A 20913-nucleotide genomic window follows, 5' to 3' on the forward strand; every position below is an offset into this window, starting at 1 on the left:
TGGATAGCCCTGTCCTGTGAAGTCCTTACTCAGAGGTTCTGGGGCCACTGTGTGTGCCCTGGGGGGCAGCCCCAGGTTTTGGTCTTGAACTGCTTGTATCAGGCTCATGTGTGAGGGAATAGCAGCCATCTGGGCGATGCCTACCCATGTTTGTGGATGGCAGTCTTCTTAACACAGTGTAACCTTGAGGATGGCTAGGAGGGAAGTGAATAGAAGCCTTTTCTGAGAGTGCTTTCATCTGTTACTAACTAATAATCCGGACTAACACTCAGGGAGTATCAGTGCATGTTATGAGTTCCAGGAACAAGCCCATCCCTGCATGGGAGGAATCCCGTCTTTCAGGAAAGCAGTGCCCTTGGCTGGACTGCAGACTCCACGTGCAGTACAGACCAGAGCCATGGGTGTGGCGATCCTGCCTTTGAAGATGGGGCTCGTTAACTAGTGTGTGCACGTGTAGGCTTATGCCATTGGTTGGCATAAATGCACTGCTTGGAGGATTCAGGTTCCTCTTTAATTGAAGATTCCGAGAACAAAACTATGGGACCACTTTGCTTTGCTGTTGTTGCCTGTTTGGAAGATGAGTCTTCTTTTGTATACACTAGCGGAGCTGTGCTAACAGGCTCTTTCTGTGAAGTGGGGAATCTTTTTGGTAGTGCAATACACACTCTATACTCTTCCTATTTCAGTATATGTCTGTAAATACTTCTGGTATTTCTTGATGTTGATGCCTTCCTTGGCATGGTGGTTGTTCTCAGATATAAGACGTGCTTTGATCAACTTTTTTTTTTGAGATGGAGTCTCGCTTTGTTGCCCAGGGTGGAGTGCAGTGGCACTATCTCGGTTCACTGCAAAGTCCGCCTCCTGGGTTCAAGCGATTCTCCTGCCTTAGCCTCCTGAGTAGCTGGGACTACAGGCGTGTACCACCATGCCTGGGTAATTTTTGTATTTTTAGTAGTGATGGGGTTTCACCATGTTGGTCAGGCTGGTCTCAAACTCCTGACCTCATGATCCGCCCGCCTTGGCCTCCCAAAGTGCTGGGATTACAGGCGTAAGCCACCGTGCCTGCCTTTTTTTTTTTTTTTTTTTTTTTTTTAAAAAAAACAGAGTCTCACTCTGTTCCCAGGCTGGAGTGCAATGGCACAATCTTGGCTCACTGCAACCTCCGTCTCCTAGGTTCAAGCGATTCTCCTGCCTCAGGCTCCCAAGTAGCTGGGGCCACAGGCGTGTGCCACCATGCCTGGCTAAGTTTTGTATTTTTAGTAGAGATGGGGTTTCACCACAGTGGCCAGGCTGGTCTTGAACTCCTGACCTCAAGTGATCCACCTGCCTCGGCCTCTCAAAGTGCTTGGATTACAGGTGTGAGCCAGCGCGCCCGGCCTCATCGACTTTCTTTATTGGCTGCGGGTGCTGTGGACACAGGGACCTGGCCATGCAACCTGATGATGTTGCCTTTTCTCTCCTGTGAAATGCAGTGGTCCTATTGGCTACTGAAGGTTTTTGCCATTTTGTTGTTTTAGAGACAGGATCTCACTCTGTGCCCAGGCCGGAATGCAGTGGTGCAAGCGTAGCTCACTCCAACCTTGAACTCCTGGGCTCAAGCAATCCTCCCACCTCAGCCTCCAGAGTAGCTGGGACTACAGGCACCCACCACCATGCCTGCTGGGTTTTGCCTTTTGGATGATCAATGATGACTTTCTCTTCCTGCTTTCAGGGTGTGCTGGACCGGTTTTCTCAAATTCAGCCGAAGCTCATCTTCTCTGTGGAGGCTGTTGTCTATAACGGCAAAGAGCACAACCACATGGAAAAGCTGCAGCAGGTGGTTAAAGGTGTGTGGCCCTTCCAGCTCCCAGCCGGCATGGCCGGGTGTGTGTGCCGGTACATCAGAGTCTGCCAGGAGTCAGCCTGGGTAGTCTCTGCCCCAGATGGTGTTATATTCTCTGCCCCAGATGGTGTTATATTTTGTGTGGGGGGGGGGAATCAGCAGCCAAGCATCTTTGTCCTGTAACCTTGTGTTTTCTCCTCCCGCTCCTTCCAGGCCTACCAGACTTGAAGAAAGTGGTAGTGATTCCTTACGTGTCCTCCAGAGAGAAGATAGACCTTTCAAAGATTCCCAACAGGTAATGCACCGCATTCTGACCCACAGTCCGTGTGGAACCCACTGGAGCTCCCGCGGGGAAGTAGGCCCCTGGATCTCCCACTTGGGGTCACTCAGAATTTTAGAAGTGGAGGAAGTTTAGTTAAAAGCGTCATTTTGTAGATGAGGCACCTGAGGCCCCAGAGGAAATCCCCCAAGGCCACACAGTGAATGAGTGGCGGAAGACAGAGGTCCCAGGAACCCTTACTCTTCCGATCTGGTGTCCCTCATGTAGGGGGCTCTGATGGGGCCAAGCCCACCTTCCCAGATTGGCCACAGAAATTCTGCATTGGAAATCACGTGTATATCTGTGTGCACATGTGGGTGCATGCAATGCACACGACACAGACACATGCATATCTACATGTGTACACATGTGTGTGCATTTACACATGTACATATGCGCATAGGTGCACAGGCATGTGTACATGTGTATGTATGGCTATGCATACATGAACACTCATATAGGTATTTTTCACCTTTTAGGACACACATGTGTTCCCCATTGCTGATAACATCTTTCTTCCTTGGTTTTTCTGACATTTATAAATGAATAAACCACATGTTTTCTGTACCAAATAGAATTGTAAGAATCTTAATTTTGAATAGAGATTAAGGAAATGGATTATGGTTTAGTCAAAGTTGAATTTGTCCCAAAGTCCTTAGAGTTACCTTCCTTTATTTTTTCTTGAAACAGTTGAGGGGAGAGGGTTCTGAGCTCAGGCATTTACCCCCACGGGGTAAGCTTTCCCTTGAACCTCGGGCCTGGGCCGCTGGAGGGCACCTCGTACGTGGCTCCTTGAGGCCTGGTGAGGAGGGGCTGCGTAGACATGGCAGGGTGGCTTCATGCCCGCCACGGGGACCAGAGATGGAAGAGAGGAGGAGATGGCGGAGGCCTTTTTGTTCCAGCAAGTGGTAGTTGGTGCATGGCTTATTACCATCTGTCAGGGTGTTCCCAGGCGCACCAGGAGGTACAAAGCATGTGTCCTGTCCTCCAGGAGTTGCAGTCTAGTTGGAGAGGCGAGACCCACCTGCAGGAAGGATGAGCTGTGACCACTGGGAGTGGGAGGGACAAGATGTGCCCAGGAGTTGACAGCAGGGCCTGGTTGTTTCTCTGTAGGATCTGGGCAGGTGGCATCTGCGGGTGGCTTTGAGGTATGAGCAGGGTCTAGGGACAGCTGTGTGTGCAGGGCACATTCCGGAGCCTGAAGGGTGCTGCAGGCAAAGTGGTGGTTGGTGAGGGCCATGGTCTTCAGATCCGACTTGTCAGGCTCAGCTCTCAGCTGTGTGACCCTGTGCAAGAAATCTCTCTGAGCCTTGTGTCTCCATCTGTAAAAAGGAGATGAGATGGTACCTGTTTTAAGTTGTTCTTGCCTTGCTATAAAGAAATACCTGAGACTGGGTAATTTATTAAAAAAAGAGGTTTAATTGGCTCACGGTTCTACAGGCCGTGCGAGAGGCATAGTGCCGGCATCTGCTTCTGGGGAGGCCACATGGAGCTTGTGATCATGGTGGAAGGGAAGTGGAGCGGGCACTTTACATGGGAAAGCAGGAGTCGAGGGGGGCGAGGGGCGGGGTGCCACACACTTTTCAATGACCAGGTCTCGTGTGAACTCAGAGTGAGAACCCACTCATCACCAAGGAGATAGTCCGTGCCATTCATGAGGAATCCACCCTCATGATGCAGACACCTCCCACCAGGCCTCACCTGCAGATTGGGGATTACATTTCAACATGAGATGAGGGTGGGGACAAACATCCACACTCTGTCGGCACCATCCTCTCAGGCTGGCTGGGAGGATTAAATAAGCCGCTGCTCTGCAAAGCGTGCACAGTCAGCTCTGAGTGATCCCGCCTGTCATTGTGTGGCTGCGGTGGGCTCTGTCCCCTGAAGCACCTGGGTCAGGATGGGCGGATCCTTCACAGGCAGGCCTAGGTGCCTGTCCCTGTGGACTGTGGGACCCTGCCGACCTTAATAAATTACAGTCAGGTGCCAGAGCCTGGCTTTATTTCATCCAACCTCGGATTTAGCGCCCCAGCTGTATGGATGGAGGCCATGACGCATGGAGGCTAGGAGGAAAACCAGACAGGGTTTACCAGCCCCCTGGTTGCCCCGGCTTTTATTTTTTTCTGAATAATATTCATCAGCAGTTGATATAAAATGAGGGCATCCGGCAGAATCGTGTTAGCCACTTCATTTAGTCCGATACAATGCAGAAGCCCCCTATTGACACCCCAGGGGCTGGACTCCCACTGCAGTCCGTCCTTTGATTGTGGATGCCACAGATAAAGCAGAATAGGGTACGTGTCCGTCTGTGGAGAACTGACGGGGGTCAGGGGAGCCACCCTGTGGGCTTTTCATTCTTAGAAGAGCTTTAACAAAGGTAATCGTTGTGTACTGTGATTTATGGGCCATTTGAAAGAAAAGGCTTTTCTCCATGGGTAGTGTCTGATTAGATTGGGCACTTTATAATGGGATTCTTACAGGAGGTAGAGGTGGGATGGAGTTTTCATTGGCCGTAAAGTTCCTCAGTGAATAGTTTTCCTGACACGCTGGAGCAGACGGCTTTGTTTGTTTCTTGCTTAGAGTTGAATTACTTTGGATGCCCTTTTTAAACCACCGTGTCTTCCCCAGGAGAAACCTTTATCTCTTAAGGATGCACAGCAAAATTCTTCATTTTAGGATGTATGACATTTGTATTTCAAAGTAACTATCCCTAGCAAATGGTTGCAGGCTGCGTTTAACTGATTTCCACCTCCTTCCCTGAAAGACAGTTCCATTTGTCATTTGAGTATAGAGCCAATGTTTTCAGATGGGTGGTGCTGCTCATCTCAAAATAGAAAACCACCTTTTCCCAAGATGGCTTGTGGCTTCTGCAGCTGTTTCTAGTGCAGAAAACAAATCTCCTGTTTGTGTTGCCCCTTTGATGGTTCTTGGCCAGCTACAGCAATGCTGCATGTCAGCTTTGGGGGTAAGCCCAGGCACACTTCCTGGGTGACAGGCAATAGCTGGGATGAATTTTATTTGTTCTCGGACAGATATTTGTATCTTGCTATTGTAAACCTCAGGATCTAGTAAGTTAGTGATAACATATGGTATTTGCTGAGCGGTTCTCTGTCATGGAGCTGTGGTTTAGGAAATTGGCCCCACATCTGTAGGAAGGGCTCATTAATCTAGCATCTCCTCCTCTCCCTTCTCCCCACGGGGGAAGCATCTTAATTCAGACCCACTTGGTAAGTGCTTCCTTTTGGTCGATCATTGGAAACAAAGCATTTGCCAATCAGGTGATGAACAGCAAACAAAGGACATGGGCTCAGAAGACTTCAAGGCCATTTCCAAAGCCTCCTTCAGCAGTGTTGGTAAACACATGGCTTGTTCATTGTAAGTGATCCTTCTCCATGGTGGTTATGAAAACAAAAGATTCTCCAAAAGACAGCCCTTGGCCCTGTCAGCAGTGCTGATTAAGCAACTTGAAACCTTTACTCGATCAATGCGTTTTCCTTCAATTAGCTTGAATCTCTGAGATCTGACTTCCTCTGCTGGTCCCAGAAAGTTTCCAAATCAGGCCACCATCCCCCTGGAATCCTGGCTTTTCTGGGGTAGAAACAGAGGGCAGTGCATGGGTGGAATCAGCGGGTCCGGTCCAGCATTCTGGGACGTTCATGGTGTGTTTCCCTGCTTTTCGGCCCACAGTGTGTTTCTGGACGACTTTCTTGCCACCGGCACCAGCGAGCAGGCCCCGCAGCTGGAGTTCGAGCAGCTGCCCTTCAGCCACCCACTGTTCATCATGTTTTCATCGGGCACCACGGGCGCACCCAAATGCATGGTGCATTCCGCTGGGGTAGGTCTCTGGGGAAAGCTCTGCAGGGGCCTCCTGTTGTCTGTCTGCTCCAACAGGGCCTCCCAGCTGATGATGGCAGCGTTGGGGTTGTCAGACTGCACCCCATCCCCAGAGAGTCCAACGTGCAGCTTCTCTCCAAGTGGGGTGCTGCGCAGAGATCCGGCACTGGGCCCAGGGCAGTGGAGAGCTGCCACTTCAGGGACTGGGATAGCACCTACCACCATGGTGACAGGCTTGGAGGTCACTGTACAATGCAGTGTGCCTTGGGGGCAGGGGGTGCGCTGGCTGAACCAGCAACATTCACCCTGCAGGTCCAGACCAGCTGGAGGATTGTGAACTCAGTAGGTGGGCCCTGCCACCTATTTTAAAAAGAACGAATCGGAATAGACAAGAATAGATAATATTAGCACAGTGCCAGGTGCTGTGGCTCACACCCATAACCCCAGCGCTTTGAGAACCTGAGGCAGGCAGATTGCTTTGAGCCCAGGAGTTTGAGATCATCCTGGCCAATATGGCAAAACCCTATTTCTACTAAAAAATACAAAAATTGGCTGGACATGGTGGCGCATGCCTGTAGTCTGAGCTACTTGAGAGGCCGAAGTGGGACAATTGCCTGAACCCAGGAGGCAGAGGTTGCAATGAGCTGAGATTGTGCCACTGCACTCCAGCTGGCAACAGAGCCAGACCCTGTCTCAAAAAATAAAAGTAAAAGAAAATGTTAGCCCAGAATAGGCTCATAAGAGGTGTGGGTGTTGTTTTGTGAAGCTGTCATTATGTGGAGTAGATGTGTGCACGTGCTGGTGGCCTTGTAAAACTTACATCTGACCGTGGGTTGTGGTAAAATATTTGAAAGCCACTGGTTAGGTTATTAGAAGGCTAGGTTACTAGGTTATTAGGTTATTATTAGAGTCTAATTAACTGAGAAAGAGCCTACCTGTGCTGTGAGTCTGTTAGGGCTGCCATTACAAAATACCACAGGCCGTGTGGCTTCAACACCAAAGTGCCACCCGGTTGTTCTTGTCTGAGGCCTCGCTCCTTGGCATGTGTCCTCATGTGGTCTTTCACGTGACACCCCTGGTATCTCCCTGTATGTGTCCAAGCTTCTTCTCCTGAGGACCCAAGTCAGATCGGATCTGGGCCTGCTCTGACAGCCTCATTTAAATTCCGTCACCTTTTAAAGGCCCATTTAGTCACATTCTGAGATACTGGGGATTAGAGCTTCAATATATGAATTTTGGGGGTACATAGTTCAGCCCATGACATGTGCTTTTAATATTTCTTATTTCACCAAAAGTCTAACTTTATTAAAGCACCTGAAAAAATATGTTAATACTATGCAATAGAATTTATATGTATAGGTTAGTGACTTTTAACCTTTTATTTCTTTGTTTATTTACTTTTTTGAGATGGAGTCTTGATCTGTCACCCAGCTGGAGTGTAGTGGTGCGACCTTGGCTCACTGCAACCTTCGCCTCCTGGGCTTAAGCAATCCTCCCCACCTAGCCTCCCATGTAGCTGGGACCATAGGCATGTACCACTATGCCCTACTTGTTTTTTTTTTTTTTTTTTGGTAGAGATCGGGTTTTGCCGTGTTACCCAGGCTGGTCTCAAACCCCTGGGCTCATGTAATCCACTTGCTTTGGCCTCCGAAAGTGCTGGGATTACAGATGTGAGCCACTAGGCTCAAACAAACCTTTTATTTTTGAAAAAAATAAAATGCCTAGAGAACCTATAGAAAAGTTGCAAGAATAGTAAGCTCCATGGCACCCTTCAGCTGGATTCTTCCATTGTTAACATTCTGTTTTTAACATTTTCAATGTCTTTTTTTTTTTTTTTGAGACAGTTTCTCACTTTGTTGCCCAGACTGTAGTGCAGTGGTGTGATCATGGCTCACTGCAACCTCTACCTCCTGGGCCCAAGCAGTCTCCCACCTCAGTCTTCCAAGTACGTAGGACTACAAGCACATGCTACTTTTTCATTTTTGTGGAGATGGGGTCTTGCTATGTTCTCCAGGCTGGTCATGAACTCTTGGGCTCAAGCGATCCTCTCGTCTTGGCCTCTTGAGTGCTGGAATTATAGGCATGAGCCACTGTGCCTGATGTCAACATCAATTTTTAACATGTCCTAACAGCTTCTTTTGCCTTTCTCTCTCTCAGCATATATACACATGTTGTTAGTTTGCTTTTTGCTGAACTAGTTGGAGTACGTCGGAGCCGTAATGATCTTTCACTCTTTAATATTTCAGCACGTATCTCCCAAGAACAAAAATGTTCTCTTACAGAAGTGTAACATGCTCATCAAATTCAGGAAGGTTGACGTCAGTGCAGTGCTGTCCCCTAATCTACAGTCTACACTCAGGTCGCCAGTTTCCCAGCAGTGTGCTAGCAGCTCAGGTGGTGGCACGTCAGTCATCAGGTCTCCTGCATGTCCTTGGGTCTGGAACAGTTCCTTGGGCTTCTTCATCTTTCGTGACACTGACATTTTCGAAGAGCCCAGGCTCCTGGTTTGGCAGAATAGCTCTCTCTGGGTCTGACTGGTGTCTCCTCGTGGTTAGGTCCAGATTATGCAGCTTTGGTGGGAACACCCTGGAAATGGGTATTGTTTCCTTCTCCGTGCATCTGTCGGGGGGTGGGGGGACACCACGTCAGTGTATTTCATTTTTGTGATTTCACTAGGCCAGTCTTCAGAAATGAAATGCCTGGGTCAATGTGGTGCTTTGCTTTTTTTTTTTTTTTTGAGATGGAGTCCTAGCATTGTCACCTGGGCTGGAGTGAAGTGGCACAATCTTGGCTCACTGCAACCTCTGCCCCCGGGTGCAAGTGATTCTCCTACCTCAGTGTCCTGAGTAGCTAGGATTACAGGTGCCCACCACCATGGCTGGCTAAGTTTTTTTTTTGGTATTTTTAGTAGAGATAGGGTTTCTCTATGTTGGCCAGGCTGGTCTCCAACTCCTGATCTTGTGATCCGCCCTTCTTGGCCTCCCAAAGTGCTGGGTTTACAGGTGTGGGCCACCGTGCCCGGTTGAATGTAGTTCTTTTCTAGTAACTGCTATCACGTCTTACTTTCTCTGATCCTCCTCTGCCCCTGGGCTTGATAAGAGAGCTTCTTGTTGAATCCTTACCTTGCATTCAGACTTCTCCTGGGGCAGTCTGTGAGAGTCAGGATGCTCGCTCCATGCTGTGGCTCTCACCCTCATGCTGCTCTAGCTCTCCTCTGGGCCAGCTCTTCAGCTCTCCCCATAGCTCATTTCCCCGTTTCCCTTTCAGTTGGCTCAGCCCACAGGGAGGAGAAAAATCCACCATATCTTGGTCAAACCTTCTGATCACCGCTTTTCCCCCCAAACTCAGAAGAAGAGAATTCTCCAAGTGGAGAAACCTTTGCTTGATAAGACAGTGGCATTTGAAAAGGAGATATACAAGTTCCTTTATTCTAGCTCATTTAGCTTTTACAGATGTTCCCTCTAACTAGAAGCAGTTCGAATCCCTTCTGTAAAAAGGAAACATTTACACTGGAGTCATTTGAAAGCCCTATTAGTCTTTTTACAGAGTCTTTTCATCAGAATGTGGAAAGGAGTCAATGTGGCTTCATCATCACCTAGATCTGGATTCACTGAGGGTCTTGTTGCAGGCTGTGAAATAGATCCAAAGGTCCAAGAGCCTGTCCACACAGGTTAATTCTCAAGAAACCCAGGAGTGGGAGCAAGGGGCTGATGTTAGTGGTGGGGGGCAAAGGCCTTATTTCTGGCAGTTACACTGGCTCAACCGAGTTGCCTCTTTGTAGGCCGAGAGCTGTCCTGTCACTCAAATAATCTGATTTTATGAAAGCCAGCTGGGGTGTGTTCACAGTGTGAGGTGTAGTTGGAATTGCATTTTCCTCTGAAAGGGCAGCCCTCGTGCACCTGGGCGCAGGTCTGTTAATAAGCCACTGAGATGAGCATTTTTAGAAATCTTGCAGACAAGGGCAGGAGCGGGTGTATGTGGCCAAACAAGACATTTTAGGATAAATGGAAATGTGTAACTGTACTTTTATTTTTAGTGCTCTTTGCATAGTGCATGTCATTTTTTTTAAGAGGGGCATAAAATGTATTAGATATAATATAGCTTGCTCATAAAATGATCATGCCTGATATATTTAGAGTGTGGAAAAATCAGGAAAAACTATGTGTACCCCATCTTCACTGGGCTCTTGCATCTCTGGAGAAGTGACTAAGCGTCTTGCTCGTTTTCTAGAGTTATCTTGACCACAAACTTGAAAACAGTGAGGCAACATAGGCCAGAGTCCCAGGGGCTCATAATCTTCCCGATTTAGTGGGGTGGGGGTTATTTTACTGGTTTGTTGGTTTGTGTTTCCTAAGTCCATGAAGGGTGTCAGAAAGTGGTTCCCCGTTCTCTTCCCTTACATGAAATTACTCTCTGACGCTGAGACCCAGGAAACCATGCGGTTTATGCTGCCTTACCCTCAGGGAAAGCATTCAGACTTGACCATAAGTATTTAAGAATTAAGGGAAAAACGATGGATGTAACTTGTTAAGATTCACACAGAGAAATTATTGGGAGAGGAGGAGGGCCCATTGTTCGTTTTGTGCCATCTGAGAGAATGAGGCTAATGAACCACTGAACGAATGCGGGCTTGTAGCTCCGCTGTGCTCTCAGCAGACCACGTGGGTGAAGCTGCAGAGTTAAATGCTAATTTCAAGTGAAAAAGAAAATGGGAGAGGGATTTGCCACAGGCTCGTAGAATCAGAGTTCCCTGTCCTTTAAGTGGATTCATGGAAAGATTTAGTTCGTGGAGACAGTTCCTGAAAAGTTTGTCACCCCCAAATTATTGCCTACCCACTGTCCATGAGAACAGAGTGTCATGGAACTTTCTAAGAAGCTTTTGAGTGCCTGGGGAAGGAGGCTGTCTCTTGACCCTCACTGGGGATTCTTATTAATCTCCACCCTGCAGCTCAGCTTCCAGAGCCTGGAGGTAGTCTCGGGGGACTGCAGAAAAGGGCAGTGTATTAGTCTGTTTTCATGCTGCTGATGAAGACATACTGAGGGCCGGGCGCGGTGGCTCACGCTTATAATCCCAGCACTTTGGGAGGCCAAGGTGGGCAGATCACGAGGTCAAGAGATCAAGACCAGCCTGGCCAACATGGTGAAACCCTGTCTCTACTGGAAATAAAAAATTAGCTGGGCGTGGTGGTGTGCGCCTGTAGTCCCAGCTACTCGGGAGGCTGAGACTGGAGAATCGCTTGAACCTGGAGGTGGAGGTTGCAGTGAGCCGAGATTGCACTGCCGCACTCCAGCGTGGTGACCGAGCAAGACTCTCTAAAAAAAAAAGACATACTGAGACTGGGCAATTTACAAAAGAAAGGTTTAATGGACTTAACAGTTCCACGTGGCTGGGGAGCCCTCACAATCATGACAGAAGGCGAGGAGGAGCAAGTCACGTTTTACCTGGATGGCGGCAGGCAAAGAGAGAATGAGAACCAAATGAAATGGGTTTCCCCTTATGAGACCATCAGCTCTCATGAGACTGATTCACTACTGTGAGAATAGTATGGGAGAAACTGCCCCCATGATTCAATTATCTCCCACCTTGTCCCTCCCACAACATGTGGGAATTATGGGAATTCAATTCAAGATGAGATTTGGATCCCCGGGGACGTGGAGCCAAACCATATCAGGCAGCATCTACCCGTCTGCCTGGCAGTCTCTGGAGGCTTCAGTTGTAGCTGTTTGTGGGCCAGGTGGTGGTTGCCTGTTCGGGATGGACTCTGGAATAAGAATTTTGGCTCCTGAATGGGAGCCTGTGTTGGATAGGATTGTTCCTGTTGAGCTCTTAAAGGGATCGTCTCCTGCAACTGGCTTTGGGAAGCTTTTCCCTTGGGTATGATGAGGGCCTTCATGACTGGGTTTTAACATACAAGTCCTTGCTTCAGCCCTCTGGGCCCTCCACGACCAGAAGCACCTTTGTCATGAGCCAGAGGCTCATATCTGTGGACCAGACTGAAGGGCAGTGGTCACTGAAGGGGCAGCATGCCGTCTGTCCTCAGGATCTTGTACAAGATCTGTTGGAAAGATAGGAAAACCGAGGCTGGGAGTGTGGAGTGACGGGTGCAGGGGCTGCTGGCTCTGCTGTCTTTGTTGTGCCTGGCGATGGGAAGCTTCCTCTCCTCCTTGCCCCTGCCGGACACACACAGTTGCTTGGAACAAGTGTGTTCTGGACAGTGGAAGATTATATAGTCGTAAACAGACATGACGGAGCTCATGGCATGCCAAGGAAGATGTCCCAGGTATGCTGTTGGGTGGAAAAGGCAAAGTGTGGGACACTGGGTCACAGTGAACAAAATGGCCTTAATAAATATGTGCTGGCATCAGCAAAAAAGACATTCACAGGAAACTGCTAGGACTGGCTGCCTCTGGGGAGAACTGGGTATAGGACAGGGAGAGAGGACGGCTTTTCATAGTATCTGCTTCAGAGTTCTGGACCGTGCAAATATATTGCCTATTAAGCACCAAAATCGAAGGTAATAGTGTATAGTGGGTGGGAGGGAGCGGGTCTGCTTGGGTGTTTTAGCCAGAAGCAGGGTCTTGTGCTGTCCGCTCAGCTGAGGCATTCCTGAACTCCGATCTTGAACGTGAGTCCCAGCTACAGTCTTGCTCTGTTGCCAGCGCCCCACCCCCACCACATCCCCCTCAGCCCCGTGTTCCCTGTTCCCCATGAGGCTGGGCTAGCACCTGTCCTGCAAGGGTTAGGCCCTGGTCTTTTGCTCGTTGACTCTCTTCTCAGTAAGGGTCACTTCTGTTCTGCCTGAAGCTGGTGGGCCTCCGTGGTACCCTCGATGTCCTGGGCACTGAGAGCTTGAGGGCAGACAGGATTGTCAGGGTTTTCCTCTCCAGACTACAAGCCACGCTCAGCTCTCGGGGCAGAGGGATATGGGGGCATGGCTCATCATAGGGCAGAGCGGGGAGCCTCCCAAGTCTGCTTCTCCCAGGAAGGAAAATGGGAATCTGCTGGGGCTTCTTCCTGGCAGCGTCTGAGCGGCGCACGGGCCAGGTACCAGGTTCCTGGTACTGTACGCCTAACAGAGAGCACCCACTCCTCGTGTCTCCCCTGCAGGGCACCCTCATCCAGCATCTGAAGGAGCATCTGCTGCACGGCAACATGACCAGGAGTGACATTCTCCTGTGCTACACCACGGTAAGGGCTTCCCTAAGGTGCTGGCCTGTGCTATACCACAGTAGGGGCTTCCCCGGACACCAGCCCATGACACATGGTAAAGGCTTCCCTGGGCGCCGGCCGGTGCTGAACTGTGGTGAGAGCTCCCCCAGCGCACAGTGTCGAGTTGGGCCTGCTCTTCCACAGCTTGGAATCAGCAGCTTGGAATCCACGTGGAATCCACAGCTGGTCACAGAGAGCCGGGAGGGGCCTCTCAACAGTCACACATCAAAAACACACCCAAGGTCACCACTCCTGAGTCTGTGTGAGATCCCAGGGGTCCGTCCCCTGCACCGGTGTATGTGTGAGGTCCCAGGAGTCTGTCCCCCCTCCTCCATCTGTGTGCAGTCCCAGGGGTCTGTCCCCACTCCTGCATCTATGTGAGGTCCCGGGACCACCGGGACCTCACATGGCTGTGGAATCCACGCCATGAAACCAGAACTCAACTCAAGGTGTTGGAGGGCTTCCTGTCCTTGCTGAGCACTGAAAGACAGAAGGTTAGTACAAGTTAAAGCAAGTGTATTTTACCCGAGAGGAGAACTGAAAACATCAAGAGCTTCCAGAATGATCTAGCTACAGGTCCTGAGTGGTGCTTCTGTGCCGAGTTTGTTTGTTTGTTTGTTTTTGTTTGTTTCTGAGATGAAGTCTAGCTCTGTCGCTCAGGCTGGAGTGCAGTGGCTCGATCTCAGCTCACTGCAATCCCTGCCTCCTGGGTTCAAGGGATTCTTCTGCCTCAGCCTTGAGTAGCTGGGACTACAGGCATGCGCCACCACGCCCAGCTAATTTTTTGTCTTTTTAGTGGAGATGGGGTTTCACCATGTTGACCAGGCTGGTCTCGAACTCCTCACCTCATGATTCACATGCCCCAGCCTCCCAAAGTGCTGGGATTACAGGCGTGAGCCACCGCCCCTGGCATGCTGAGTTTTTATGCTGAGTGGAATGCAGCAGGCATATGCCTGACCTGTGAGGTCGATGCCCAGGGCCCTTCTGTATCCCTTGTGAGAGACTCCCCGGGACTGCCCACAGATGCAGGAGCAGGGACGGACACCTGGGACCTCACACAGGTGCAGGAGAGTGTCAGACCCCCGGGACTGCACACAGATGCAGGAGTGGGGACAGACCCCCAGGACCTCACATAGATGCAGGAGTGGGGACAGACCCCTGGGACTGCACACAGATGGAGGAGGGGGGACAGACTCCTGGGACCTCACACATACACCGGTGCAGGGGATGGACCCCTGGGATCTCACACAGACTGAGGAGTGGTGCCCTTGGGTGTGTTTTTGATGTGTGACTATTGAGAGGCCCCTCCTGGCTCTCTGTGACCAGCTGTGGATTAATAAGGGGCTTGGGACAAAGATTCAGGTTTCTTTCAGCTGCAGGGATTTGCTCTACAACCCACCCCTGTCCCCAGTCCCTAATGTAGAATACTGGTGCTAACCTCACCCCCACCAATGGTCCCTTGTGTGCCGCGTCCTTTCTCAAATATTTCTGAGCAGGAATCTCGGCCAGCAGCATCAGTGCAGTGTCCTTAAGGAGTTGCAGAAAGCTCCCAGCAGCTACGATGATGTAGGATTCAGCTGCTTCCCTGGGACACGGCAATTTAAAATGGGAGGGTCTTGTATTGAGAGTAAAGATACAATGGAAATAACTCAAAAATTTGGAGCAGTTTTCTCAGAGGCATTTCATTTTTACTGGAAGGATCCTGCCCACTAAGAATCAGGCAGTTAGATTTTTCTTGGAGCAGCTTGACCCCACCTGGGTTCTTTTTTTTTTTTTGAGATGGAGTCTTGCTCTGTTGCCCAGGCTCGAGTACAGTGGCGCGATCTCAGCTCACTGCAAGCTCCGCCTCCCGGGTTCATGCCTTTCTCCTGCCTCAGCCTCCTGAATAGCTGGGACTACAGGCGCCCACCACCACGCCCAGCTAATTTTTTGTATTTTTAGTAGAGATGGGATTTCACCGTGTTAGCCAGGATGGTCTCGATCTTCTGACCTTGTGATCTGCCCACCTCGGCCTCCCAAAGTGTTGGGTTTACAGGCGTGAGCCACTGTGCCTGGCCTCCCCACCTGGGTTCTAACAGCAGCCTCGGTGGCAGTTGTTTCATGTCCTGCAGCCCTGGGCCCAGCCTGTACTGTGACCCACTCTCCCTGCCTCCCTTCCTTACCCTTCCTTTCCTTTCTTTCCCTCCCTTCCCCTCCCTACCCCTCCCTTCCTTTCCCATTTTCCCTTTGCCTTTTGTCACCCTTTTTCCCTTTGCCTTTCTTCTTTTCTTTTGACAGAGTCTCACTCTGTTGCTCAGCCTAGCATGCAGTGGTGATCATGGCTCACTGCAGCCTCAAACTCCTGGGCTCAAGTAATCCTCCCACCTCAGCCTCCAAGTAGCTGAGACCACAGGTGTACTCCACCATGCCTGGCTAATTAAAAAAAATTTTTTTTTCTAGAGGCCAGGCATGGTGGCTCATGCCTGTAATCCCAACACTTTGGGAGGATGAGGTAGGTGGATCACTTGAGGTCAGAGTTCAGGACCAGCCTGGCCAACATGGTAAAACCCTGTCTCTACTAAAAATACAAAAAAGTTAGCCAGCTGTGGTGGTGGATACCTGTAATCCCAGCTACTTGGGAGGCTGGGGTGGGAGGATCGCTTGAACCCAGGAGGCAGAGATTGCAGTGAGCTGAGATTGTGCCACTGCACTCCAGCCTAGGTGACAGAGTGAGACTCCGTCTCAAAAAAAAAAAAAAAAAAAAAAAAGTTGTTTTTCCATAGAGACCAGGTTTCACTGAGTTACCCAGGCTGGTCTCAACCTCCTGAGCTCAAGTGATCTTCCCACCTTGCCCTGGAAAATGCTGGGATTACAGGTGTGAGCCAACAGGCCTGGACTCAACTTTTAGCAGCTTTGTTGGACAATGAGGTGGCCAGGAATGCTATGCTGCTTGGGGCTTCCAGGCACTGGTTTCCTCTTTGGGGAACAGTTCCTCAATAAAAGAAACTGAACAAGTACATTAAGACCTGTTCAGAAGGCAGCTCAATGGCCAGGCGCAGTGGCTCATGCCTGTAATCCCAGCACTTTGTGAGGCTGAGGCAGGAGGATCCCTTGAGGCCAGGAGTTCAAGACTAGCCTGGACAACAAAGTGAGACCTCATCTACAAAAAATAAAAAAATTAGCTGGGCGTGGTGGCTCACATCTGTGGTCCCAGCTACATGGGAGGCTGAGGCAGGAGGATCACTTGAGGTTAGGAGGTCGAGGCTGCAGTGAGCTCTGATTGTGCCACTGCACTCCAGCCTAGGTGACAGAGTGAGACCTTGTCTCAGGGGGAAAAAAAAAAAGGAAGAAAGCAACTCAACTAAATGGAGACCTTTGGCTGTGTGCTCGTGCCCTCTGCCTTTGTGCATGGTAAGTAGGTGTAGGTGGGCCTTCTGGGGAACGTTGGTTTTGGGTCACTATAGCCCATGTGATTTAGGGACAGCCCTAGGCTGTGGCAGGCAGGAGGCAGGTTCCTGACACCATTAATCATGGATGAATAATGTCTTGGGGATGGTTCCGTGTCAGTCCGGACCTCATTCTGTTTCATGGCTGCGCAATGGCTGCCATCGTACTGCTGGGGGCCAGGTGCTGTTCAGAATGCCTCATGTGGGTTCAGTGACTGTGTAGGAGTGTCAGTAGCAAGTGTGCACCTCCTGTGACCTTTCTTGTGTCGATAACACCTACATTGCTTTGCCTCTGTCACCAGTAAGGGTGCAGCAGACATTCTGTGATGCGTCTTCATGCACATGTGTGACTATGTCTGTGTGATCCATTCTTAGATGTGGAGTTGCTGGTCCAGAATGTCCTGCGTTTGAAATGGGCAGTTAGCGCCAACCTGTGGCTCCATCTTAGGTGTTTTCCCAGGGACATGGGAAGCTGAACGGGCAGCGCTGGGGGGAGCTGCCTAGCGCCCACTGAAGCCGCACCCCTCCTGTCTTTTGCAGGCCGGCTGGATGATGTGGAACTGGATGGTGTCCATTCTGGCCACAGGAGCGGCCATGGTCTTGTATGATGGCTCCCCGCTGGTGCCCACGCCCAACGTGCTCTGGGACCTGGTTGACAGGATAGGGTAGGTACCAAGATGCCGTGCTCAAAGCAAGGGACAGGCAGCACCAGGAAGGCTCCTTGGGATCAGATGCAGAGTCCTGCCTGCCTTTGGGGCAGTCTCCGGAATGCTCTGCCTTTGTGGACGACCCCTCTCCAAGAGGAGGGTGTGGGAGGTGCCAGAAGCAGAAGGTGAAACTGTTAAGAAGGGAGGGACGCCAAGGGCCAGGGCTCTTCCCTCCAGAGTGAGGGCTGAGAAAAATCCTATGGGCAGCGTGCGGTCTCATTTCTTCTAAGAATCTATTTCTATTTTTAGGATTACTTTTTAGTAGAAATTGTATGTATCGTAAGGCACGCAGGATGGTATTTTGCTGTGTATACACGTAGTGAAATGAGTACTGCAGTCAGGCAAATTCGCATTTGCATCTCCTCACACAGTTACCTTTTGTTTTTAGCAAGGAGAGCACCTGAAATGGACTCTCTTATCAAAGTTCCAGCACTTACACAATACGGTGTTGTCAGCTGCAGTCATCGGGCTGTGCATTGATCTTATTTCTCTAGTTGTGGCATTTCCCAGCAAGAGGAGGAAAACTGAGGGTCGCTTAGAGTCCTGTTTCACACAGGTTCTGCAGACTCAGGAGTGAGATTGTATTCATCCATTTTCATACTGCTATGAAGAAATACCCGACAGTGGGTAATTTATAAAGAAAAAGAGGTTGAATGGACTCAGAGTTTCACGTGGCTGGGGAGGCCTCACAATCATGATGGAAAGTGAATGAGGAGCAAAGGCATGTCTTACATGGCAACAGGCAAGAGAGCGTGTGCAGGAGAACTGTCCTTTATAAAACCATCAGATCTCGTGAGACTCACTATCGAGAGAGCAGCTCGGGAAAAACCTGCCCCCATGATTCAATTACCTCCCACTAGGTCCCTGCTACGACACGCAGGGATTATAGGAGCTACAGTTCAAGATGAGATTTGGGTGGGGACAGCTAAAACATATCAGAGATGAAGTGAGGTGAAGGCCGAATGCACAGGGGAGGTGTGTGGATAAGTTCGTGAGGGGTGGGTGCAGAACCTGTGACTGGGGGGGCTGCGTTTGGATTTTCTGCCACCTTTCTCCTGAACCCATTGGCAGAAGGAGAGCTCTGTTTGTCCCTAGTCATCCCTGGGGGCTGGCAGCCACCTGTCTTCTAGGGTCGCCTCATCATAACTGCACTGAGTGCTTCCTGGGGCCCCTGGAGGTGGTCACTTCTTTCCTGTGGTCCTGGCTGGACAGTAGACAGGAATCCCATGAGCAGTGGCAGGAGCCAGTTAGGAGAGACACATTGGGTACCCTCCTGGTGCCTGAGAATTATGCAAATGGGGATAGGTGCAGGGGTCCCTGCTGCCGCCCCCCGCCCCCATCATCATCATCATTAGAAGGCATCAGGAGATCCAGTCTCTTCAGCACTTCGCTGATGAATTAATCACAACTGGCTAGCGTGTTCTGGCCACGGTGGTCTTGGTCACCCTTGGCCTAATGACAGTGTTTCTAGAGATAAGAATATAGAAGTCGCCAGAGCTTCAGGGGCCCAGAAACAACCATGCTCTGAAGTGTCCTGATTACTCTATGTCTGAATCTGTTCATGGGGCAAACAGGAGCCACTCATATTTTTAAATCCTTGGCCATTAACATTTTAATTATAACTTGGCCTGGGTAATATTTAAATCCTGACATTTGGCTCACAATCTTAGTGAGGAAGGCTATTTCCTAATGAGATGGTTTCCAGCAAAAGGTTAATCAAATCCCTGGGAACCTCAGATGACTTTAGAATCTTTACCCTTTTACCCTCAAGCCAGGCTCCAGGTGGAGGAACTTTTATTGGTGTGTTGGAGAGGCATGCACTGGGTCGGGGGTTACTGGAGGAGGGGTGGAGAGGGAAATGTACATTACTGGGGCCCAGTGCTAATGAGATGCAGGGATGAAGCGTCCCAGGGAGACCCTGCTGTGTGTATGCATGGGTGTGAGTCTGCGTGCGCGTGCATGGAGCGTGATCATGTGAAAGGGAGTGTGGGAGTGCATATGTGCATGAGTGTGTGAGTGTGCAAGTGAGCTCATGGATGTGTGTGCGTGTATGGGTGGGTGTGTGTGTGCATGCAGCTGTGAATGTTTGCTGTACATGTGGATGCATGTGTGCCTTGTGTATGTGTGCATGTGCCTGTGCGCACGCGTACATGTGCGAGTGTTCACAGCACGGTGGCTGGTTCCGTGCCATAATCACGGGCCCTAGGTTGGCCAGAGCACTGAGGCTGACTGAGGTGTGGTCATGCTGTCACAGGGCTTCCTCTGGAAGTGGCCTTTGCCCTGCCTGGGAGAGCCTCCTGTGCAGTTTGGCAAGGCAGGTGTGACTCGGCACCTGGGCAGCGGCTGCAGGTGAGGGGCTCTTGGAAGGATGTGGGCCTTAAACCACTGCACTGGTCGCCACCAGCAGTGAGAGGGAGCGGGTGCTGGGAGGGAAGGACACTTCAGCTCGGTTCTGTCCACCTCCTGGAAACTGAATGCTGTGCAGCAGTTGAAAGCAGTCACGGCAAACCCTGTTTTGTGGCAAGAGGTGCACGGGGCAGGCACAGTCCTCGTGGTGCTGTCTCAGTGCCACTGCTTAAAACCCACGTCTGTTAGTAAATGTGGGGTGAGATCTCTATTGATTACCGGCATGTCAAATTCCAGCCTTATTGACACCTTTGATCAAAGAGCATTTGTTTTGTAGGCACAGACAAGATAATTTTAAAAGATGAATTTTCTTCTTCACAGGGGTGTGTGTCTGGGTTCTAGTGAGGGGACTATTCTGGATGGAATTAGGGCCAGGACCCTGGGGACTTTGTCCAGTTTGCTAGTAGTGGGGCAGGTGTGGACGTTGTCCGGGTTGCCCGGTTTTGCCTGTCCCTGAATGGAGCCATTGTCTAAGGTGGTTCTAGAGGGCAGGGGCCTCGCGGGTGAGCAGGCTTGTCCTTCTAAGGAAGTGCTTGGGTTGGACAGCACTTTGCCAGGATCTACCCCTAGTGTGTGCTGGACTGCGTGCTGTGAGCCAAGCTCCCTGCTGGGTCCTGGGGGCTACACAGCAGCGACCAGGGGCCAGCACGCTCTGTCCTCATGGGGCTGGTACTGGGAGGGGGAAGGTAAGGAAGAGAGGCCAACCTCGGGCTCTGAGGAGTGCCGTCAGAGACCTGGGGTCAGGGAGTCCTCAAGAGGTCTTGACATTTGGGCTGAGGCTGGAAGGTTCAGGAACTACTTTTGCAGAACTTGGGACATGTGCTTCCGGCAGAGGGAACCACCAGGAGGTGGGCCTAAGATCCACGTGTTGTGGAAGCTGGAAGGGGCTTCCTGTGGCCCGAGTGTGAAGAGTTGATGCGGGGCTGGGGGCGGGGGGGATCGGGGGGCAGGGACTTTTGGGGCTGCTTGAAGGGTGAGTTTTTCCCTGAGTGGAATGGAACAGCAGTGGACACTGAATCATGAGAACACTGAATCATGAGAACACTGATCTGGTTCATGTTATTAAAAGGGCAGTGTAGGCCGGGCGTGGTGGCTCACGCCTGTAATCCCAGCACTTTGGAAGGCTGAGGTGGGCGGATCATGATGTCAGGAGTTCGAGACCAGCCTGGCCAACGTGGTGAAACCCCATC

General features: G+C 50.6%; 1 protein-coding gene across 3 annotated transcripts in view; it reads left to right on the top strand.

Moving 5' to 3' along the window:
- The window catches only part of AACS (acetoacetyl-CoA synthetase), an 80948-nt gene that overhangs the window by 37311 nt on the left and 22724 nt on the right, over positions 1 to 20913 (top strand). For 2 of the 3 annotated variants that reach the window (XM_008005188.3, XM_008005189.3), the window contains exons 6-10: positions 1712 to 1826; positions 2036 to 2117; positions 5829 to 5976; positions 13084 to 13164; positions 17151 to 17275. In XM_008005188.3, the coding sequence (XP_008003379.1) occupies positions 1712 to 1826; positions 2036 to 2117; positions 5829 to 5976; positions 13084 to 13164; positions 17151 to 17275 (551 nt within the window). The remainder of the gene's footprint in view (positions 1 to 1711; positions 1827 to 2035; positions 2118 to 5828; positions 5977 to 13083; positions 13165 to 17150; positions 17276 to 20913) is intronic. The other variant, XM_073021220.1, reaches the window with a different exon arrangement.

Source organism: Chlorocebus sabaeus, chromosome 11, assembly GCF_047675955.1.
Source record: "Chlorocebus sabaeus isolate Y175 chromosome 11, mChlSab1.0.hap1, whole genome shotgun sequence".
Classification (NCBI taxonomy): domain Eukaryota; kingdom Metazoa; phylum Chordata; class Mammalia; order Primates; family Cercopithecidae; genus Chlorocebus; species Chlorocebus sabaeus.